Source organism: Typopeltis vanoorti, chromosome 15 (assembly GCF_054136105.1).
Source record: "Typopeltis vanoorti isolate ZY-2024b chromosome 15, IOZ_Tvanoo_1.0, whole genome shotgun sequence".
In the NCBI taxonomy this organism is placed as follows: domain Eukaryota; kingdom Metazoa; phylum Arthropoda; class Arachnida; order Uropygi; family Thelyphonidae; genus Typopeltis; species Typopeltis vanoorti.
In genome coordinates, this window is record NC_143563.1 from 67,841,527 (window position 1) to 67,867,054 (window position 25,528).

General features: G+C 36.0%; 1 protein-coding gene across 10 annotated transcripts in view; it reads left to right on the forward strand.

The window, feature by feature from the left end:
- The window catches only part of LOC150098842 (CUGBP Elav-like family member 4), a 913,499-nt gene that overhangs the window by 863,338 nt on the left and 24,633 nt on the right, over positions 1-25,528 (forward strand). For 6 of the 10 annotated variants that reach the window (XM_090405883.1, XM_090405882.1, XM_090405876.1 and 3 more), the window contains 3 exons: positions 22,000-22,140; positions 24,807-24,878; positions 25,224-25,319. In XM_090405883.1, coding sequence (XP_090262009.1) covers positions 22,000-22,140; positions 24,807-24,878; positions 25,224-25,319 — 309 coding nt within the window. The remainder of the gene's footprint in view (positions 1-21,999; positions 22,141-24,806; positions 24,879-25,223; positions 25,320-25,528) is intronic. The other 4 variants (XM_090405878.1, XM_090405877.1, XM_090405885.1 and 1 more) reach the window with 4 other exon arrangements.

Here is a 25,528-nt window from a genome sequence, read left to right on the forward strand (position 1 = left end):
GCCAACTCATCTTCAGCTGAGAAGCTCTTATAAAGGATCTTGAGTCCATGGAAAGCGTCTCCATTGCGACAGTTGGGTCGGAAATAGCTGGGTTTAAAATGCCTTCTAGAAACTGGGGAACATTTTGTCAGCAAAACGGACAAATAAATCTGGAAATATAATCGCTAGATCACCTCACAGTGTCTAATTTATTTCGCGTAATTCAAATCACTAACCAAGATTGTATTTATTGCATATTCCAAAACTGAATGTGTGTGTGTGTGTGTGTGTGTGTGTATATATATATATATATATATATTTTTTTTTTATTATTATTTTATTTTATTTCTTTCCCCCTGCTGAATCGTGTTTTTCCCCTTCACGTGTCATAGTTTCTTAGCCTAAAAGATATACACAGATCAGATACTTCGTTTTTAAAGACTTGTTTTAAAATTCGTTGAATTCCCAGAATTATGTTTTGTAGGTTTTTCCCCAATACCGAGGAATAATTATATATTTCTAATTATAAAAGAGACCATCCACCCATCATATTAATCACAATCAGTTTTATTTAGAGAAGCTGATTTTAACAAAATAACTAACGATGTCATCCTTCTTTACAGGTCTCTAGTAAACAATCTTTTACCATTGCATATAATAGCAATATAATTCGAGGTATTCTTCAGGTCGTGCAATAACTTCTGAAAATGAGTTCTTTGTTAAAGATTTATATAAGTGGATTCCGACGAAGCAAATGTTATATAATTTTTTTAACTTCCACTTCTTAGAAACTACGCAATTCATCCCCACACCATCAGAGGAAGGAAATTTAACAGTATGCAAACATCTGCACGAAATTCCCCCCTGGCCGACAGCGAAATAAAAATCTTATCCCATGCTGTTCGAAGATTTGAATTTATTGGAAAAGATGACACTTCCACATTTCTGGAGACTCTCTGAGTGTGCTTTGGTCCTTCGGAGATTTCTTTCATCTTCTTTGTCAATAAGGTCTCGTCTTACAAGGCTGAACATTTCAACCGATTTGAATCCGACTGAAACTTGTAGGGCAGATTGGAGGCAGAAGAATTGCAAGGAAAGCCTGGAAGGGGGGAGGGGAGCTCAAAGAAGACGGGGAAGTTGCTGGAATTATTTGACGAAACACACCTGAAAAAACTCATCTCTACACAAAGCAGGAATGCGAAATGTCCACTTCTCTGAAAAGTCGCTCTCTCTCTCTCTCTCTCTCTATATATATATATATATATATTTTTTTTTTTTTTCAGTGAAAGATTGGCGTTTTATTAAAAGTCGACCTATGAAACGCAGTCAACAATTTTTTCCCTATTTCAATCTAAATTAAAATCCTATCCCCCTTCCTCCTTTAATAACACTGCTCCATAGTTCTGCTACTGAAAAAAGCAAACCGTTAAACATATTTTGAATAATTCATTATAACAATAAGAATGAACATCATCGGAGCGGTGACAATAAGGCATGTTTCGTAATAGCATCAATCATTTTAGTGACATTGCAGTGTAATCTTGACATTATTCACTATCATAGCAATTGAACCCAGAGCTGTGATCACAGCAATTGAACCCCCCCCCCCCCAACACACACACCAAGTACTATTAGATTAATTTTGCCCGTTCCTAAGTATATCATAACTCCTCCTCGATGGACAGATTTTATCGAAAGTTGATGTTTTTGATTTTTTTTTACTAAAATTTATTGATTACATTCAATTTTGGTTGTAATGGGAACATTGTAGTGACAAAATTGGGGAACAATTCGAAATGATCGTCATAACTTCTCTTTCAGGCTGCATGGAATTTAATGACTTTGGTATTCACAATCTCTATTAAAACCCGTCGAGTCAACTGCTTTTTTGTTTCAGTTTAACCCATATTAATAGCAAAATTAGGCAAAACAACACTCGATATATGTGAAATACAATTTCAGAAAGGAATAATCATTACTAAGACAACCCAGAGCATCTATTTATAATTGTTTCTAATAATTTCCGTATTGTTGTTTACTCTAGATATTTTATTTATTATAAGTTATTTCTATACTATAAAATCAGACGAATTAATAATGGGGACATGATATCACACATCACGAACATAACCAGGGGTGGCTCGTGCATAGGCACTGCGGAACTGCAGCACCCCCAATTTTTCTCGATATATAAATATACTTAATTTATTTATATTTGCTTGTAATATTAAACTTTATCATCAACAATCCTATACAGTTCTCTTATTTTGTATAAAAAATAATAAAAATCCATCTTGTAGCACTTAGGAGGGCGAAGGACGCTAGCAGCAGTTTGTTTAGCACAATGTCATATTGCTACGCACGCAAGCATATGCACGTCATAGTGAGATGCGAGCTATTAGCGTAATGCAGCATTGTCCGTCGCGCAGTTCCACTGTTGTTTATATGTAGTTTCCGTCAGTAGTAGAGTGTTCGTAGTGCTTATCGTGTTTACTCCGTCTCTTTGAATATTTGGACATTACAATTAAAGGATTTAATTGTAATGCCCCAAAATTATAAATCCATTCCTTTAATTAAAATTAAAGGAATGGATTTTATTTTTAAGTAATTTTGAATTATACCAATCTGTATAATTTTATCGATAATGAACAATATTATTTCATGTTTATTTTATTTTTTTAATTTTTACCATAATTTTGATATTTTATTCAAACACGTGTATGTATATTTCGAAAGTTACAGCATCCCCACGATTTCAAGCCCACGAGCCGCCACTGAATATAACAGAGAACTATGACATCGCTAAAAATGATGCGACACGAAGCAATGTAGTTGGTGACATATTTTCACCACGACCTTACTGAAAACTCCCGAACATATTTAGTCGTTAGAGCAAGGTTTCGAATTATCCGACCCTTAGTTCATCTACCAAGATGAGCTAATCAACCCTTATTGAAATGTGCTAAGGGTTTCCAACCTTTTATACGTGGGACTAACAGAAAAAAAAAAAATACAAATCTTATTTTAAAAAGGCCAAAGAGAGAAATCGTATCCCATTTTCAAACGGCAGTCTTGCCTTCTGGCGCTTGCTAAGATCACTGGTTGTAACTTCTGTTCAATCGAATTTCAGTGAATGGGCCAAGATTGTCTAAAAATGACTCCGAAATCCTGTTAGACATCTCTCAAAAGAGAGGAAAACGAATTATAATGAAGTAAAACTTTACTTTTGTGCATTAGTTCGCAGGCATTTTCAATGCAGTTTTAAGATAATCGGTTGAAAATATCCAGTACATGTAGGCATAATTAGTTTTTTTTAAAAATTAAAATAATGGACAACTAGTTTCAATCCTAATTAGCATCTAGCCCGAGATTATTAGAACAAGCGCTTATTCAGCGTTCTTGTTAAATTTCAAACAATGCTATTCACACCTGCTCTTTCGACAGAAGCATACTAAAATAATCCTGACCGTTCCAATTCCGATAGTATACTTTTCACCTTCAGCCATGTCCTTGTCATTTGTAAACGATTACAGTACATTCTTCTCAGTAGGAATAACATGATGTTCAATCATTTTCTTTCGTCTTTGCCCACTCCGTTTCCTATTCTTTGCTGTCCACTTTTAATGATGTTCTCATTAGTTAGCACTTAACAGTTTTTTTCCCCTTTTCAGTATCGACCCACTGCTCAATTCCAATTGCCATGAAATCTAGCTTTTTTTAAGGAAATCGCGTACTCAGCGAATTCTTATTCACTTATGACAGCATCATACACATTCCTCCCTTTTTTTTCCTTTCTTTTTTATTTTGCTATTACAAAACCACATATATTAAACAGTTTAAGAAAAATGAATAATTTAATATGTGACTAAAAACAAAACATATACAATTGCTTATTACAATTTAAAAACAAAACAAAACATGTAACTAAAAAAAAAAACGCAACTGGTCGGAATGTAAAGGCACATATTACCTTAAAGATAATACTACACACTATTATTTTCGCTGTAGCAAACAGCATCATTACTTAAAGTTGAGAGCTGATATATTCGAGCAATAGCAATTAATATGAACGACACACACACACACACACACACACAAAGAGAGAGAGAGACGTTATAACCCGAACCATTGTGCTTCTGTATTCTTTTAAATATCTAATATGTGAAACATTTTATTTTACTTACTTAGTTTCGGTTTCAATGAGAAGAGCGTATACTTGGGATAATCTGCTGTATGCATTAAATTAACTGCATTTTAATTATCTTCATACCTCCATCCACATCTGTGTTACGATTGTTGCTTGGATTTGTTGTTATAAGAATATCTTTACATTAATATATTCACACAAAAAACGCAACTGATTCTTATTGCAGAAGATTACAATCAAGCAGTAGTTTTATCTATGGACGTTTATTTCATACGTCCTTTCTTGTGACACTTTGTTTCTCTAAACGAGATATGTCAGGCGTGGCATTATATTGAAAGTTAGAGGGTCAGGCAGGCAGGCAGGCATATGATGAAAAAGCTCGGCCATTTAGGTTGATCGGCGGAAAAGAGGGAATATGATAGAAACATTTACGTTATTAAAAGGGTTTTATAGGATTGATGCAAAGAAAATATTTTAGCACGGCATATATATATATATATATATGTGTGTGTGTGTGTGTTACCGGCAAAGTGTGAAAAGCAGGCATTCTATACAATGCCTAGGCGTTTTTTTGGCAAAGTATAAAATGTCTGTTTTTTTAATATTTTACATACTTTCCCTAGGTATTGTATAGGATGACAAATACTATTTCGGATGTGTTTTTGAAGTTTTAAATTTTTGCCGTCATTGGAGGTTAGGTTAGGTTTTGAAGTTTTAAAATTTGCTGCCATGGGATGGTTAGGTTAGGGTAGGTGCTGGCGGTTTTTGCCACCATTGGAAGGTTAGGGTAGGTTAGGTTAGGTGCAGGCGGTTGTTGTGAATGTGACAGACGATGGATTTTACCGACTTGTAACTGCTGAAGGAATTTTAAACCAACTCTATGCCAGATCACAATTCACTTTATGTCTAAAGGTTGAGACTTACTGAGAGTTGGAGACGTTCCTTACCACGAAATAGCTCTCCGGTCATCCGCTTCAGCTCAGTCCACGAGTAGCGGCCAAGGGTTCGTGAGGTGTACTTGCAAGACCGAGTACCAAAATTTGAAGTGTTTTGTACGAAAAAGGCAGTTAAGTGCAATTCAAAATGCCATTCCAAAACGTCTCCAATTCTCATTAAGTCCTTGAGACATAAAGTGAATTGTGATCTGGCATGAAGATGGTTTAAAATTTCTTCAGCAGTTCCAAGTCGGTAAAACCGAGCAATAGCAATTAATGTCATATTCACAACAACCGCCTGCACCTAACCTAACCTTCCCATGGCGGCAAAATTTAAAACTTCAAAACCTAACCCTAATCAGTTCCAAGTCGGTAAAAACCATCGTCTGTCACACTCATAACAACCGCCAGCACCTAACCTAACCTCCCATGGCGGCAAAATTTAAAACTTCAAAATGAAAATATATCCGAAATAGTATTTGTCATTCTATACAATACCTAGGGAAAGTATGCAAAATATTAAAAAAACAGACATTTCATACTTTGCCAAAAAACGCTTAGGCATTCTATAGAATGCCTGCTTTTCACACTTTGCCGGTAACATATACACTATTGTGTGGATAGTCTGGGTCTCTGCGATGAAGAACCCGTATAACAACAAAAACAATATTAAGTAACTACCATCATCAACTTTCTGTCCACTGCTGAACGAAGGCCTTCCCCAAAGCCCTTCATTTTTTTCTCTCGAGCTTTTCTATCCATTAGTTCTAGCCATGTATTTATTCTCATCCTCCCTACGTCTCTGTGGTCTTTCTATACCTCTCTTTTTTCCATCTCTGGGGGAACCATTCAGATATAATTTTTTTTTCATTTTTTAAGTATTATTTCTTGCAGTATGATCTGTCCATTGCCACTTGGATCTTTCAATGGCTGTTGCAATGTCTCTCATCCTAGTCAGAACTCTAACCCAAGTATTGTGTGTTTTATCTTCACTTCTTAGTATTACACCATTGATCTTTCCATTTTCTCTGGGTAGTCCTGACTTGTAGTCAGCTGTTTAGTTAAAATCCATATGTCATGATCGGAAGCAAACCTAATTTTAATTCATGTTTTAATTATGCAGCAGTGGTCCTAAATCAATTTTCACTATGGTTTACACCAATTTCCGTTTTAGAACTTGCATATTTCGTCAGCATCCCTTTCCTCCATAACACAATAGCCACAGCTTTCCTTCGTTCGAATTGTCTAGGATGTGATGAGCTTTCATAAGACGAGCGTTTTTTTTTTTTTTTTTTTTTTTTTTTTTTAATTCATGGTGAGTTCGGCTCTCTCAATAAGAATTTGGCACAGTTTTTCTCTCCTGTGAAACTTGCAAATCATTCGAGCAACTCAAGCAATTAACAAACATAATATACTGGCAACATGGCCTTGTTGATCATAGCTCCAACAATTCCAAACTCGTTTCATAGGAAACGTGGGTGGTGCCTCACAAAAAGGAACCTAACATTCGTAATTCATAGAAAGTTTAAACATCTGTAAAAATGATTTGTATTTTAAACTTGTATACGAAGTAGATTTTTTTTCGCTGACACAAGTAACTATTCACGTTTTCGTTCGCATTTATCCCTAGTGTAAGCAAACAAAAGTGTGTAAATGTTAAGTCACTTCACAACTAACGTTGTGAAGTGACTTAACATTTACAGTTGGCGCTTAGAGCAACTAATGGCGAAGTCAAATGCTATCCATATACAAAAAATAACGTTTTAAATTTCATCATTTGTAGTTATATTGTTTGCTTACGTCAGAGTAAAATACGGACGGAAAGACTTTTTAAATGATTATTTTTTTAAGTTGTTTATTCACTGATGTATGGGAAATCACTGGGCTCTTTCAATTCACTCAGTTCCAAGCCTGGAGTCAAGGTATAAGCGATGTTAATAAAAACTTATTGTTCGGTTTTGTCCTATAAATTTGCTATTATAGCAATTTACAATGCAAATAATATCCTTATATTATTTGCAATATAAGGATATTATCCAGTATCCAAACGCTAATATCCAAATAAAACAGATTATAGTGCGAAGTAAGGGAGATATACTATCACTATTTCAGGAAAAAAAAAAGTTTTTACGAGGATGCTGCCATCGATAAACAAATGCAAATACAACTCAGTGATGGCGAGTTAGTAGAGACATTATTCACGAAGATCGGTCGAAAAGTAGCTATGAACCTGCGAAGAATGCAAAGTAGTTTCAACATGCGGACGCATGAGAGTCAGAGGCACTCATAAAATGTCATGTGTTTCTTCAATATTCGGCACAAGAAAGTCACGTGATCATAGAAGGATTAGGAGACTGCGATAATACCAGAGATAACTGTGACAATGAAGATGACATTTCACCAGAAGGTTTTCTTCCAACCACAGCCATCATGCAATCCACAGGAAAAAAAAAAAGAAAAAAAGTGCCAGCTGTACTTCAGGGAACACTTAGTATTTCTGGCATGCTTACTGCCTGTAAAGTTGGCATATCTCCCAGTGAATATGCAACAGTGTGTGTGCGCGCTATGCATCTATAGGAAAAAACGTTCCACCGAGAACTGTGTAAAATGAATTTCCCATGACTTGAATGATGGCCAAACACGCACACGTGTTGCCGGAACTTTGTTTCTTCACTACTGACGTTTTTATTGGCGATTTCCCTTCGGGAAGAAAGTTTATGGACTAAAGAACCTGCACTTTTGTATTTCTTGTGCATAGTTTGTGTCGGTATGCATAATGACGAAGTATGAAATGAATTAATGAATTGTTACAATGAATGGTATGGAATATTTCTTCTTAAAGCAGTTTCTTTATCGTGCAGTTTGTTTTTTCCTCACTTAGATCAGAAATGACTTTATTTTTTTATTGTAGATATTCTTTATTATTTATATGTCGTTTCTTAACGACTCTATTTGAGTATTTCGTTTGTCAGGCCAGGTTGATTGTTAATGGTACCCTGTGCCTCGTACTGATTCCAAACTGTATCATATTTTTATGCGATTTTAACTTACGTTGTGTATTAGTTTTGGAAATATGCACGTGACTCTTTATGCGAGTGAATATTCCTATTTCTTATTGATTAACACAGGTAAATACTTATTGACACTACGATATCGTATGCTGGGAGCACTTCATGTTGGAGGTTTAATAGGAGTATTAACAGCACTAAAAAATTTTAAAAACTATTTTAATTCTTCCAGTATTTCGTTTCAGTCACTGAGACATCCTCAGTGACTGAAATATAGGTGAAGTGCCTTCTATAGGCGTTTGTAGAAGGCCTAGGTTGTAACTTGGAATCTCCGAGGATTAATGTTTCTCATGTTTTGGAAAGTTTCTTGCATCCGTATTTATTTAAATTCGGTTGATTTCTGAGCAGTTGCAGATTCCAAAAATAGATTCCATATTCCATCAGAGTATATTAAAAAAAAAACAAAAAAACAAAAAGAAAAGAAAGAAAGAAATACCGTTTTTGGAGTCTTGCAGCTACACTAAATCGGTCGATATCAACCGAATTTAAATAAATACGGATGCAAGAAACTTTCCAAAATATGGGAAACTTTAATCCTCAGAGAGAGTTACAAATGTTTGTTGTACTCCCTGAAGATGCTTCAGTGACAGGCGAAATATTGGAAAAATTAAAATAATTTTTAATCCTTTCTTAGTGCTGTTAACACTCCATTAATCCTCTACGTGACACTACGATACTTCTAGTCTTGGCAACGCAAGTTTCAAGTCTTTTATAAGGACTGTAAACTAAAAGTAAGTTAGCCAGTCCCAAATGGAGATAGATAGATGGATTTTCCTTCTTTCCTTTTTGGAAACGAAACGCGGGTTTTCATATCGCCAAACAGGACAAGCGAAAGAACCTGCTCAGAATCTTAACCTGCTTCGGCATAATTACCACCAACCAATTTTTCAATACTATTATTATTATTAATTCTCTGTACTTTTAATGAGGTATATGATATTTTTTATGTTGTGATTCATGAATGAAATATAATTCAATCAACACCAAAAATGAATAAATAGAGCCTCCTTAATCTTAAATTGCAAACAGTGCTTTAGAGACAGTCAATAACGTTTAAACACACGAGGCTGGTTGATTATATTAATTAAATGTATCTATTTTGCCAGTGTAATGCCAATAAATATATAAAAAATCGCAATTTCCTAGTTTAGTAAATAACACAGTGAACAGCCTCTTTGAGATTAACTATTAATGAGTAATTTAATTATTAATAGTTGACGTGCTATGTGTATTACTTATTGTGAATGATTAAATAATTTAAAAATTCTTTAAATTAGCTACCGATATTACATTCAAATGGTGAGGGAGCTATCATGTGGGAGCATTAGTAATATAGAAACAACTGTTTAATTTTCTCAATACTATTTTTTTTTTTTTTCATTTTAAATAGTGGCATTTAAAGAGATTACTGTGCAGTACATTTGATCTTAGAAATGAAACCTGAATGGCAAGCAAAGAATATCTTTGACAGCTCGATATCCCATTTATGGAGAACACTTTGCCATATTTTGATACTCTTCGCGAAAACATCCTTAGCAATCTACCCACTAGTTCTTGCATTTCATAGTTCTCAACCATCTAACTTTCATGGGTTTGTCTTCCCTTACTATTTTATATTTCTACAAAAGAACCATCAGAAACAGGTTACTGAAAAAAATAAATAAATAAAAATAAATAAATAAATAAATATATATATATATATATATATATATTGTGTGTGCCAGTCAAATTAACGAAAGTATACTCAAGACTCGAATTTCTATACCTGGCATCTTCAATGCTTTCGTTTCATGATACTTAGCTGTGTTAATGTATTGACACCCCCCCCCCTCCCAATATTGTTCACATAAAAGAAATCCCAAGTTATAAAAACATCTAAAAAAAAAAATACTGATAAGCACCTTAGTGCCAGTAAGTGCTTCGAAAAAAAGATCAAAGGTGCGCAGATGATTTTTTAATTATACACGGCTTAGAAGTAATTTTATTACTTATTCTCTCTTATAATTATTAAAATTGAAATCAAATGCTACCGGAGAAGATGAACAGTATAAAAACCTGACCAGATTCTCTCTCTTTCTCACACATACAATTAGACTGATATCATCTATACCTTAAAAATGGTTCTCGACGTTGGCTGAAGCTAAAAAATAATAAAAAGTATGAACAACGGCTTGTTCTTTGGAGATAATTATAGTAGTGCATATCCGAATACGCACTACCATAATTAAAATACACGATTCCAAAATGAGGTTCACATATTATCTTTCATTATGGTATATTTTAAGATTTCTCTAACTAGATGGCCGTTTCGGCCGAGCAATAAACCAATCTTTTAATAGCTTTAGGGTAGCATGATAAAGACGGATATTTATGACTAAATTTATTTTGTTCACGCCAAGAACGAAGCTCAAATTGTTACTAAATACATCCGATATATAAATGGATATAATTGTTCCCATAGAAGGTTTTCGTCGTATTATTTAAAGCCATATGCGTGCAATGGGAAAATTCTAATTTTAGTTCTTCGGAGTACACTCGTGGAAATTTTTTTTTTTTTGCATGATTCATTTTAAGTAATAAATGCCAAGTTCGTTACACCACTCTCTCATTAAAAGTCACTCGACATTTAAAAACTGTTCAAAAACAAAAACTTTTTACTGTATTAATCAGCAATCTCACAAATAGCAAATTTTTATTCGCATGACATTTCAGAATTATGAGATTAATCCCAAAGGCAATCAATACACGAAATGCAACGCAGCAATAGAGCCTTTTATCAATAAGCAGCCAATTAGAACTACTATAGTCATGTACTGCTATAGTAACACTCGGCTTTCGTGCCTTTCTAGCACATGATACAAACGTTGTGACCTCTCAAATGACTAATTAGTAGTAAGGGCTGAAATTGTGAATATTATAATTAACATGCTTAAGCGAGATTTCTACTTATAAATAAATATTAAACTTAAGTTTAAGAACCCAGTCTGTTAAACAACAATTTTTTATATTTACTCTTTATAAAGAATTATAAAGAAACTGAACATTAAAAATATAGAAATCTAGAATTTACAAATGTTTTACAATATATAGATGTCTTGTCATCAATGAGGGAATTCTAATAGCTGTAAAGTTAGTCAAGTTGCGCAATTTCAATTTCGAAGTTAAACTAATTGGACTACTCCAAGTAATAGTTCACTTTTCAAATTCAGAACTTTTTAATTCCATAATCTACACGAAAGTAGTTAGCTGTGCACCCGACAGTATATACAAAGTGTATGAAAAACAGGTCTTTCCTATCTCTAGATGTCATAGATGAAAGTGTAATACCACTGTTATGTTCTCACAGATCAATGAAATATATTATAATCATGGTGGCATTTTAACGTACCCGGAATTACCTAAGAGCTGACTACAAAACTACACAGTTACTGTTCTATTCATAGTTTTATTATAAAATAGCACACTAATCTCAAACAGATTAATACACTCGAAAAGTTGATTACAACTTGCTGATTGCCATCATTGATCAATTACAACCAACGTTGGTTAACCAATTGAAAACATACTTTTAGTTACCTGACCCTCCAAATGCACTAAATACGCATATTTTATTACATTTTGGCATTATGGAATTAAAATAATACAAATTCTTTGGTGACGATGTCTTTCGGACGACGAGAGACAATATGCGCTGATTAATGTGCGCCCGCAGACTGTTGCTATGGGAACAAGGAATCATGTCACCGGTCTAAGTCGCCAACAAACAAATCTCTTATTATATATACAGATATGCCATAAACATACCTCTTCAATCTTTTAACTCTTTTTGAGGGTGGGTGGGGGGGGGGTGCTTGAATTCTCTGTCGACCTTGAACAGACTAATTTCAAGTGAGTCCCTGGAAAACGGGGCTCACCCAGAATTACTTTCCTTTTCTCTGTTAGTGAAAACAAACATCATCCTGGAAGAACTAGCAAATACAAATACCTTAAAAACCTTCTGCATCTCGTTTGTCTCAACAACGAACGATATCGTCGTCATATTTGAGTTACTAAATAATGCAACAGTTGCTATATTGACAGAGTAAATTATTCTGAAATATCGCATGAACTGCAGTATTTCTGAATAATTTATACTGAAATAAATCTCTTCAAAACATCGTATCAATATACAGAAGAACAAAGGAAAAGTAATGCCACAATTTTTGTTTTCGTTTTATTCAAATTTTATTTTTTATCAGTTTGGAGTACATTCCTTCTATATAATCACCAACAGTTTCAAATAGCCTTTTTCGACAAATGGGAAAATTTATTTGCTGAGCTGATTCTGAATATCTATAAGAAACCAGTATATGGACCATAAGACGCCCTTTTTGTAATATACCCGTCTCGTTCAGAGAGGTTCTTTCATTTCAGATTTAAAGTCATAGGGTTCAGAAGTCGTTTGTCAGGGTTGCGCCATGTGACTTAGTGCGCGTGTCGCTGTCACAACCGATTTCAAAGGCTTTCATCCTTCGAGCAACAGTTCCGTAGGACATTGCTTCGACTTCGATAGGGTTCACATGAACTACGCGCATGTTTGGCAGCGTTAGGTTTTCACGTAACCCACTTCGATCCTCGAGCGCTTTCTTGCCGCTCTAAATTCACCTGAACATTGTTTCTATCACAATCATAAAATTCACTGTTCGATATAAGTAATGAAAAATATCCCTGTAATTCACGATTTCTACATTAACAGAAATAGTTAACTGCAGCATTTTTTTTTTTTTTTTGACGATGTGTGTACTAATCCTCACAGAATGAGGCTAACTTCTTGTTGTTTAAACCTATCTTCATATACGTGCAGTCTCTACTCTTAAATTAGGCGCTTTGCTCATATTATTTTAGCTTTCCCAACAATTACTCATTATCAATCGTCTGTTCTTTCTATTCTGTCTATATTGTGAGCATAATATGGTGTATAACGCATTCAAATAATCCCTCAGCTCACCGAATGGCTTCACTCTTATAAAATTTAATTAAAACAAATGAAATTTATTATTTAATCGGAAAGAAGCAGGCAGAAATTTTTGTATTCATGCCTAAAGCTGCATTGTTTTTCTGATTATTGTGTTTTTCATTCCATAGAACTTCCTCTTTATGAGAGGATAATATCAACTTTCTAGCCAGAAATTTATCATCATAAAATTCCATCCATCAAGCCATATCATTGAATCAAATAAGGATCCTTTAGCAACGAACACTTGAGAACTGATCTTTCGTCGGATATTTATAATGCGTTTATCATTAACAAATATTAGGAAAATACACGTCGAGGAAAACATCTTTGATAAACAAAAATATAATTGCATCCAATGTGTAAAAGGTCTTTCTGAAAAAAAAAAAAAAAAAAAAAAAATCCTGGTCTCTTCTTGGTGTATATAGAATTCCACTCTCATGTAATCGTAATCCCATGAACAAAATGGCCGATCTGTTGAGGAGAGCATTGAGGAACCTACAGGATGGGTCCGATTTAAAAGAACATGAAATATTAGGACAAGCTGACCACAACTTTAATACCAAACATCGTATTTAAAAGACAGGAAATGACATTTCATCGCACCTCATAAATTTAGATGCTATCAGATTATTCTATGTTAGTAGATCGTTTCTATGATTGCTAGTATAGTCATTTAGGTCATTTCTATGCTACGAATATAAAAACACGATTGGCTAACATAGAAACGCCATAACAAGGATGTATTCATTATGAAAACTGAGTTAATTTTAAACTTTTTATTTTCGAAATAAACACTTAAGAGTTTTTTTTTCAGTATAGGAAAAATAATCTGGAATTAATTTAGTAAAGAAGTTTGGAGATTCTGGATGTAAAATCAGTGATAGAACTAACTATCGGATACAAGAGTTTTGGTGTAATGGATTTCAAGCTGTCTATATTTTCTGGAGGTCTTAAATGGGAGATGTGGAACTTAACCACAGAATCTCTATGGCAAGATGTAACGATTCTATTCAGAATTTTATTTCACTTTTTTTAGTTGAAGTCTAAGATCTCGACTAATTAATGTATAAGTAGTCGTATCTCGTGGAAGCACAGATATATTTCGCTCTTCCTTTTTCAGACTTCAATATAATATTGCTGTATGTTAGCTGGTGAATAGCTATAAATTAAAATTCGCTTTATTTTATAGAAACCTAATTAATACTATGATAGGGTGGTTAATCTTGTATATCAGCCCAACACATGAGAATTCCCAACCTCTGATACAACAGTGCCGGGTGTGGGCAGTGGTTAGAGAGAAAGAAGGAATTTGTTGACGTGTTTCTTGAAGCGGTTCATCGTTGATCACTGGAAGGGAAAAAAACAGTATGAGGGACGTTGTTCCAAAGAGCAGATATATAGGGAATAAAGGAAGAGGATGAGAAGTTGGTTGGATAAGTTTGGAGCTGAACTCATAATGCAGCAACAAAACGTCTATGGGAAAACGACCGGAGAGAAGATCATCAGTTAAGAGAATAGCGCTCTTCTGAACACGGTCAATTATTTTGAGGGAGGCTCTAAGCGATCTCACTCCAAATGTGAGAATAATATTCAAGGTCGAGCGGGTATGAGATTTATAAAGTGTCAGGAATTGGGTAGGAGAAAAGTGTTGTTAGAATGAAACAGAGTACCAAGCTTTTGGAGTATGAAGGTTATCCTCACCACGCTTAAGAAAGGCAAGAGGATTAGTGTTTAAGGCATTGGTTATAGGGGAGCTTAAAAGCCCGAATCACATGAGAGCTACAAGGTTTAGAGAATAAGAAGATGAATAGAGAGTATTGTCACCAGCAAAGCTATGAATAGGATTGAATATCAAAGAGAGAGAGAGAGAATCAGGGATGCATGGAAGGAATAGTGTAAGTGAAAACACAGAGTTCTAGGATACTCGAGCATTGATTGAAAATTCTGATGAAAGGAAACCATCCGCTATGAATCGACCAGAGAGGAAGTTGGCGATCCTCTCACAAAAGGAAGAATGCCAAAAGATGGTGGCTTGATCAGAAGGCAACGATGCCAGACTCGATCAGACGCCTTCGAAATATTAAGAGCAACTACTTGAGTTTCTCCAAACGTTTTCATGGTCTGTGTCCAAAAGTATCACAAAGGCAAAAAAACTATCATAAAGGCAGTTTCGACGAGTTTCGAAAGCCGGTCTTTCCAACCAGCTAAAGCATCGTCGTTAATGATGATAACGCAGGAGCAGTCTTTTTAATTTCTTCTACACTACTTATTGTACACGCAAGTCATTCTACACGATGACTTGCGATATTAATGCAATAAGTGCGTTATTCCGTTCTCTTTCCATTTGATTTATATCGCAGCATATTTTTTGTAAATCCACTGAATGAGAGATGGATGGAATTTTGCTTCCCTTTCATTTTAGGAATGTTATTTCCCTTTTGCTTCTGTCACCCCTGAGCAGTGCTTGTCGATTAGTCACTCGCTGTTTGAATCAGTTACTAATCCCGTCTTGTTTCTGGCATTGAGATGTTCCCTTAATCCGATTATGTCCTTAAAAGAAGCTTGACATTACACTAAGCCAGAATATATTGTACTGCGCAACCTATCCAAGCTGACAGGTAAGAAGGCATTCAAGTGGACTCTGAAACCTCTCGATAAATAGTGTATTAATTTACGGATTTAAAATGAGGGGGAGAAAAACCGAACGAAAACAAATGAATTAGCAGTCGATAAAACAAGAATAAGATGGCTAAATTTAGCAAAGAACAAGTTAAAGAAATACCAAATAAAAAGGAAAAAAACAACATTCGTAGAGTTTCAGTCAGTCATGCAACATTACTTCATTATTACAGTTCGCAATGATAAACAAAAACTAATATTCTAAGTGGAAGCGCAAATACAGGAATACATAAATAGCAATACCGACAAAAAAACTAGACTAGCTAGTGAATATAGCATATGATTTCACATTGCCAGGGCTTTATTAGTATGTAAAGTATAAATGGAATCCCGAAATAAACTAATATTTCAAGTGAAATTGCTCTATGATGGGACAAACGCCGAAGCCGTACGATAAACAGCCCTTTTTCCGTTTTGAAAGAAACATGCAAATACGATCAGTGCTTAAAGGGTATGCGAGTGTGCACTTGTATGTTTTTCAGCGTTTACGGTGCACGAGGTGGGCTAGTTAATAGACAGCCGGGTCATAAAACTCATAGACCTTATCTTCCGTTCAACACGTCTCAACTTAAAGACCCTTCACACCTGCTGCAGTAAAATATGCAGTAAAACAGAACGATGTCGGCCATTGGGGGATCACTTTTGCCGACTACGAAACCAGACGGTCGTGTGAGCGTGCACTCTAGGTAGCCGTAAACTTTATTGACTAATATTTCCTCCGATGAGCCATCTCAAAGGTTGTGTAACGGTGGTCGGTAAGGGTGGGCGAGCCGTTACATTATTTGCTGACGCAGTGTGTGTGTGCGCGCGTCCGCACCTCCCCTACCCGTCTAGGCACCAGTATGGCACGTGACAGCTGTGCCCCCCACCCGTCACACGAATTTCGGACTAGTCTGATGCGAACGCTACGCTGATGCTTGAAAATAAGGGCACATGAAATGCCACGCAAGATGAACGAAATGGGCAAGTTTTAGTGGCTTTTAATTTATGTTACGGAACAGTTTTCTAGCGTAATAGGCGATAGGATGGTCGGTAAAAGTACTGTGTGTTAATAACCAGCGCGAAATATATTCGTAACGCTTAGTTCAGGAACTTTCCACGGTGTCTAATGGCGCTCACCGAGCGAAAACCAGCAGGAAGTTGGTATTTCGATGAACTCCATGGATTCTTCTGAGCTACATCTTCGCAGCTATCAAATGATCATTTAAATGGCTTTCTAAGTCATCGTTCAAAATGGCCCATTACAAGAATGTTCAACTAGTGGTATATCTTCTGATCCATTTCTCTGCTTGTTTTGGCTTCGTCTCTAAGCAGTTAGCTTATCGCAGGCAACAAGTTCAGTGTTTGAAAGAGGTCTTTCCGACGAATATTGATTATGTAAATGATACGCATAGCATAGTTATAGTTTAAATATAAGCAGAAAGATCCATTTCAACAGTTCTGTTTGCAATTTCTGAGTTTCAATGCGCGAAGAAGGCGCTTCCATCGGTGATTTCGAAAGATGGCATCTCCGACTAAAAAGATATTTACAGCTAAAAACAATAATAGTTCAGTGACAATCCCAATAAGGGAAGTAGTCGTCAACCAATAAATTCAGAATACAGTTGGTATCTTGAGACTGGCCGTAGGATTAAAATGAAATTTATGGGAAGACCTGAAAGTCACTGATGAAGCGCGTTTTGAAGATTTTTGGTGTGTTTGTAAAATGAACAAGGGAAATCGGCTCATCATCACAACCCACTGTATTTTTTTTCTTATTAAAATTCTGATATCAGTAACACTATAAGACAGTGAAAGCCAACGTTATTGAAGTTGGTTAAATTCAGTATGGAATCGTAAACAAGATAACTTGTGGTGCTCTGAATGAAGTCATGCTTTGTTTCAGGTTATTTATTTTTATTTTATTTTTATTATTATCAGATTGTTCTTCAATGAATAATACATAGCAATCGCAAAACACACATTTGAATGGGGGGGGGGGAGTTTCTCTCTTAGAATTTGTCTTTCTTAGTATGTTTCAATTTTTGTCTGCTTGTTTCCACTTTATTCAGTACTTGATCCTTCTCAGTTACATCAGATTGTAGAATTTACTATTCGTATTGGAAAGTGCGTGCTGTAGAATTTTAAAGAGTTTTAAAACTTTTATTTTTTTTTAATATTTTCTTTAGCTTGCTAAAACGACTCAATCTCGAAAACAAGAACACAACAAAAGTGTTCCTTTAGTGAGTTGCCACCCACCCACCCCCACACATTGGATCTTTATAGTATACTAGGTAAGGGATAAATTAAAATAAACGCATAGTCCTAATGCCAATGCTGTTGGCCGTTCATATATTAAACTGCTCAGATGTCTTGATTAGCGTGTTTTGCTAACATACTCATTTCATTACCTGCTGTCCTCCTTTTATGGGTCAACTAAATCGATATTTGAAGTTCAAGTTATCCTTTAATTCCCTTCAATTACGTTGCTAACAAATGGTGTGTGCAAGATCAGTGTTACTGCAATAGTTATATACATAGTCACTTATGTTTATGCCTCAACAGAAATCCGTTGACCTCTTTTACTTTAATATGGTCATAATATACTTAAAGATAACCAGACACCTCGGGAGGGGAAACAATTGAGGTTTTTTTTCCCGGATATCTTTGTCATAATTGGAATATGATTTGTATGATTTGCAACGTTGAGAGATATATGCGGTATTTTAGAATTTAAAAAATATTTAAAACATTGAATTTTAGGATCTAAGTAAAATATAAGTTACGTTAGATGGATGTCTTGTAATGACCAGGTAGTGAGGAGTGGGATACTTCACGGTTTGGTGTAAGAGCGGTGGTTGTTATCTGATCTGATTTTTCCCTTTCAGTCGTTTCCGACCGTAGGTAACTTTTAGGTATTGCCCACAAAGTGTTCCTGGTGAGATTTTTACAAGGTGGTTCACCATTGCTTTCCCCAACCCCCCAATTTTATCCGGGTTCGGAACCGGCATATGGCTGGGACGTATTCATGACTGTAATCCATGTGTGTTCACGGGGACGGTTTGCCTGTTCTGGGGGATGAAAAACCCGAGTTTTCGGGTGAAAAAAACCCTCTACCTCCATATGAGACCGGCTAACTCACTTTTAGTCGAAAGAGACCAGATAAAAGTTCCTCACGTTACTGATGGGAATCGAACCCAGGTCTTTCCGACCAAAGGGCTTCGTCTATACTGACTGAGCTACGGAGGCTCGGTGGTTGTTATACTAAATGACAGTTTCGTTCTTTGTGATGATGTGAAGCTGGACAGAGCAGTTAATTTGTTTGGACGACTTAAGTATCTAGAGAATGATCTTTAAAAAAGACTGCGAGAGTGGACAGGAAAGTAGGGAAAAATTCACTGCGAACAAATGCATATATATGATTCAGTAATAAGCTAGTATCAGGTGGATAAAAATGGAATGAACAGGCTCAGAAAGAGTTAATGAATACAAAGATTTCGGTATTATGGCAGACGGGAAATTTAAGTTCAGAAATCATGTTGGTAAGACAAATAGTAAAGTTAATTTGTAGAAGAAGGAGAAAGAAAGTTAATACCGTTATTCGAGTCTTTATTCAAAGGCAGTATTCGATTATGGCTCACAACTTGACCCAACCGATTTTAATGGATGTCAAGAGAAATGAGAGGGTCAAGGAGTACTCAGCGGGAACTGATGTGAACAGATTGATTAGTTAATATGTCGAATTTTTCTAACAGGAAACAGAAAGGAGATTTAATCCAAGCTTATAAAGTTGAGAGCATATAAGATAGATGCTGACCTGTTTGGCCGAGTAGTTAACTTATCCCCCCCCCCCCATCAGCAGGCTGTGGGTTTAAATCCCACCGTGGGCTTGCAAATATGTTTAGGTGGGAGATTCATTTCATCGCCAGGTGTGAGACCGCATCCTGCTTGCTAGAGGTATGGCATTGGGGTAGGATTATTTGAAATTATGGGACAGAAGCAAATGAGGCTATGTGCCCAGTGTATTATGTCTATTAATTGCGTGTGTTCTTTTATTGACTTTGGTTATGGGATGAAAAGCCTGAGTTTCTGGGAGTAAAACTTCTTTCGCCTCTTTATGTTAACTCACCTTCATCTGAAAAGTCCTTGTAACGGTTCCTCGAGACGGGATTCGCTAGATCTTTCCAGCCAAAGGAAACTGTCATATCTGACAGAACTAAGAAACTCAAAGACTGAAGTGGCTTGGAAAAAAAGTTTGGTCTCCAGCGCAAGATTAATGGAATATCAATTCATAGCTCATTCATCGTATGAACAATGTATTACGATAGGCTATCGGAATTTCATGGGTTGGACTCACATAAAAAAGACAGGTTGAACCAGCCTCTTCTAAAGAACATAATAAAATGATAATGAAGGGAGAATAAATTCACAACCCAATCGCGAATCTCGTGTTAATAGGTATAGATGTGGTGACAGAAGCAATTATTCGGTATACGGCTCACCAGTTGTTAAATATTTTCAGCAATGAGTTAGTCGTTCTTAAACTGTGGCTGAGGGGTTGGTCTTTCCTCCGGGGTGTCTAGATTTTCCCTCAAAAAACATACAAAGTCGAACACATTTGGAAGCAGCCACATTACTGCCCTTATATAAATATGAATTTTCGCGCGGTTAGCCTAGTGGCTTTGCGCTTCGCAACCATATTCCTGGGGAAGGAGCGTCCCAGGTTCGATTCCCGTTGTAGACGTAAGGAATTTGAGGATCTTCCTCAGGGATAGCCAAGTTAGCCGGTCTTGGGCGCGGTCAGTAGGGTTTTTTTTCGCAGTTTATCTGGCGTTTTTCATCCCGCAAACAGGCAAACCGGCCCCATGAACATACGCCTCTACAGTCAAAATATCTCCCCCCCCCCCCCCCCCAGCGGCAGACCAGGCGACGGGTCGGTTGGGAGCAGTACTAACAAGAAGTCGCATCTAAAGTAACACGCGGACCCTGCATGGGAAGCGGGAATAACGCGTAGTAGAAGAAGAAGATATAAATATGAATTTTGGTAATTCGTGCTTTTACTCACTGTCCACTTCTGATATATTTAAATCTATGTAGGATGGCAACGGTAGACCAATTATTATTATTATTATTATTATTAATCATAATTTCAGATGGAAATAAATTACATTGGCAAACCGGGTAAAAGTAGTCTGCGTGATCAATTCGACGTTTTGCTGATGTGGAAAGATGTGCAAAACATAACCATTGTTAATATTTAGAAGTCATATGTGGCATAGAAAGCCTGATAGAACTAATGACAGGAGATTTACGCTATGTCAAACATAACGTACATTACATAACACAGATGGAAAGTACCTATTGTGAAAGGCTCGATAATTCAGCACAACTAGCTATCAACTACATCATCTCTGATTACTTTCCTGAAAAGGTTTGCGATAATAGCAGTATTTCATCTCGACAATTCTTTACGCTTTCCCTCTCTCTCAATGAACTTGGACAAATCAGCTAAGTGGAAATGCATTTATTTAAAAATGACTGCTACCACACACCCCCAAGCGGGGCGATGAAGAGGACAAAACTTGTATCCGTTTGCGCAAGTCTCTACTTTTCACTAAACTAAAATGGGAGGTTGATTAAAATATTGTGTGTTAATTAAGCTCTACATGTGCGCTTGTATTCAGCGAAATGACACCTGATAAAACTGTAATCACAAAAGCTGTTGGTCTGGAAGCGCTTTATCTTTCATGATAGACAATGTCGGACCGCCTGTGTTGTTCCATTATCATGGAAGGTTCATTGTTATGAATGCGCGTTGTTTGGTTCATATAGCTGGTGTCATGAATCTATTGTTGCAAGTGCACGATCCCTTACAATTGAAACTATCTGTATACATTCGCTCTGTGCTAGGCTTTCGGATTGTGCCTAATTGTACCAAGTTTATATATGTAATGAATGTCAGAGTTTGCGGCATAAATCTAATGGTGCATACTAAACATTGTTCGCAACTGTATTACTTAATAAATGAAGTGAAACGTTCATATTTCATTAATTTTGACAACTTTTGTTTGCAATGTATCTTTATTTAGAAGTTCGAATTATAATTCCTTAGAGAGTGAGAAAGAGTGCAAAAGTGTGTATAGAAAAAAAAATTATCATGTGAACTACCAGAATTTCGTAGAAAAAAAGATTTATTTTTGATGTTGTTCATGATAGGCTTTGTGTGTTTAGGTGCGGGAACACAAGCTGTTAATGGTGCTATCCCTAATCTGCCTTCTCCCGCCCTACCGGGATTTACCGTGCCTCAGACCAATGGCCAGACAGAAGTATATACCAATGGCATGCCGCATTATCCACGTAAGTAATTTTTCTCTTTCATAAGATCGATTGCTTTTAAAGAAATATAAATTAAAACGCTTTAATTCGAGGCTTTTTTTTCCCTCTTCCTTGAGATGAACAAAGAAAAGCACAGCACTTCTGCAACCAAATCGCTTTTCTTTCGCCTTTTCACCCAGTATTTAAATTGCGTGGAATTCTGGTTGCCAAGCAGGAGATCAGTTGGCATTTGACGAATCGTCACGAATAAAAAGAGCTTAATACAAAACTCCTATAATAGAAGGTTGTTTTAAATGGGGATACACAAAGGTCTCAAAGGATTCCTGTTTTCTCTGCAAAAGCTTCGTACAATTTATCGCCTGGCTATTGCACACACACACCAAAGCTACAGTTATATATTAAATTTTAATCAGACTGTTTGGACGTTCTCTTAAACACGCTCATTTGGTAAGGGATTCCAAGATGCCCAGAAAGAAAAGGCACGGAGAAAGCAATCCTCCTTACGAAGCAAGACAATAATTCAGTTATCTGTAAGCTTAAGCTGGGGACCTTGGAAGTTATCGATGTTTGGGTATGTTAATTCTGATTCATTTCTCTGGAGGGAAGATGTCTCATTTTGTGCTTGTGTAAATAAGAAAAATATCTTAAAGGTTCATCTGCTGGACTAGCTGCAGAATGACTTTATTTTCGGAGCTAAGTTAGCTAAACCTTGGTGATAAGACACGGAATGAAGGCAAAGGAATGGATGCGAGTGACACAGAAGAAAGAGAAATTGAAAGATCACACGAATGATAAAGCAAGAGACCTATAAATAATGATCGACTGTGCTGGCCGGATATTACAAGATTTTTCGAAGTTTGTTTCTGTCATGTAGCAACGCTACAAATTTGATCAATACTTCTGCATTTTTGCCTCTCCTTAAAAGGAAGAGAGTAAAAGGTGACCAACTATCGGACCATGCCCAAAGTCTTTAGTAATGGATGATTAGAATCACACTAAAATTAATTTACTTATTCTTAATTCAGTTTTGAATTCGCCACTCATTGAGAAACTACTCTTTCAAATGTAATAACCAACAGTTATTTAAAGTTAAGCGAAAGTAATTTTTTTTTTAATTCAATTTTCTTGACGATTTTAAATTATTTGTAGATAGTTTAAGAAGATTCAAGACGTGACAGGAACGAGCTAGAATTGAATTGTGGAGACGGGAGATCTACAACCGATGTCACAAAAGGTGAAAGGACTATAAGATTTATTTGAAGTCAAATTGCAAACAGCAGTAGGACACGTAGGCCAGCCAGGAACAAACCATTAGAAAGTGTATATGTCAAGTAGCAAAGAAGTACAATTTATCTTCACTTCAACTTCGTTTTCGTTTTGCCAAAAAAGAGAAACCCAATAAACTTGTTCAGCAAGCAGGCTTGGTGACGTTATGAAAAGTATTGAATTAAAACAGCAAGAAGAAAATTAATCTATTTCAGCACTGGATGAAACCGTTTTTCCGGTACATCAACGCTCAGCTCAGTTATATACGTCATAAAATCGCATATAATAACACCATCTCCATTTATGTGCAGTACGGGGATTATAAGGTCCACGTATGCATAAATTTACGTCTGGTGTATAGTGGTGCCCCCTAGTGAGCACTGTAAAAAAGAAACTGCGAATCGATTTGAACTATGCATCTCATTCTTGCAAGAAAAAACTAAATAAAATAAAAAAATCGGAACAACGTTGTCAATCAACTTAGAAGACTAATAGAATACTTTCAACTTTGTGCCCCATTTCTAACATTCCCAGTATTCTAATGCTATTACTTCTAGCAGCATAATAACAGTGCAAGAGAAGCAATTCTCTGGATGTTACGTCGATACGGCAACCATTTTGCGAGTTTCTCCAGTGAACGACATCTGGTTCATTTTGAAACGTGCCCATAACACTCCAAACGACACTCTTGGTCCAGACACTACCCAACCACCCAGACTAATACTTTCAGTTGCCAACACCGATGCAATAAACTGATATTGATAGGTCATAGGAGACCTTCTACCTGAAAGGATTGACAAACGACCAGCGCCAAAGGCACGCCGAGATATAAACAGGAAGAACGGTGAACGCAAAAGAGAAATTTCATATTACCAGATAACAGAACGATATACAGGAACTGAACAAATTATTAGACGATAGATGAAAAATAACGTACTTTACAGAGTTCTAGATAGGAGCAAAAATAATTAAAAGTTGACAATCAACGCCAGTTACGAGGTTGTCTCACGGTCATATTAAGGAAATCCCCCACTAACTACAACTGTATCGTTTTTTATGACGTCGTTTAGGAGTGGCTAAAAAGCAATTGCTCTCATAAGCGGTGATTTCATTGTTATGGCACGAGATAGCCGGCCAGCACGTGACTGGTGTGTATTTCATGGTCGTCGCGTGCTGCTGCTACTGGGCTCGTGACTTCTTTTCATTTGCCACACGACAACCATTTTTATCTTGTGGCTACTAAGGCCAGTTTTTTCATGGACAATTTTTTTTTTCATCGCTTTAATAAATTGAGTCAAAAGGCGCAATCAACGAAATTGGCGCAAGTGCTTTGTTTATGTCGTATTAGTATTACAAATAATTGTTTTTCTCAATTTCGCTGGTGTAAAGTACTTTTTATTACAAAGTACTTCTTATTACAGCTCAAGCCATACCTAATGGGGATGGTCTGCAACCCGCCGCCTACCCTAGCTTGCAGCCCTATCCTGGTGTTCGTAAGTATTATTATTGTTATTATTATTATTATTATGTCATTATATTTATTCGCTTCTAATTTTAATGCGTCAATTGAAATACAGTACTTTAAAAAAAAAAAAAAAAAAAAAAAAAAAGAATACTAGTGTTGTTTATTTTCAAGTGAATTACCAAGGCAGTTGATATAACGAATTTAATAATTAAAATCCAGTATTTTAGATATTTCACTTATTACAATTCATTGCAATAAAAATTAATTCCGTAATAAAGTAAAGTTTAGATGAACATTATAATTAAGAAGCTATTCTGAATTGCTTTTATGTAGTATAAATGCGCGATGGTTCGTCTATTATACTGTCTAATAGTTTGTTTTTTGTCGACAGCATACCCAGCTCCCTACGGTCACTTTGCTCAAGCTCTGACCCCGCAACCCACTGTCGTAACACAGACACAAAGAGAAGGTGAGAATCATTTCTTACTTCACTCGCAATGTTGCTAATAATATGCTTGCTATTATATTTATTTCCCAATATGTCTTATTGCTCCTCGATCAAGATAATTTTCTTCCCAATCTCAGATGTGATTTCATCCTACGGGTAAATTAGCTTTAACAAGGGACGATCATTCACGGGGTAACTTGTTATTGGGAGGAATCAGAGAACAGATTTAT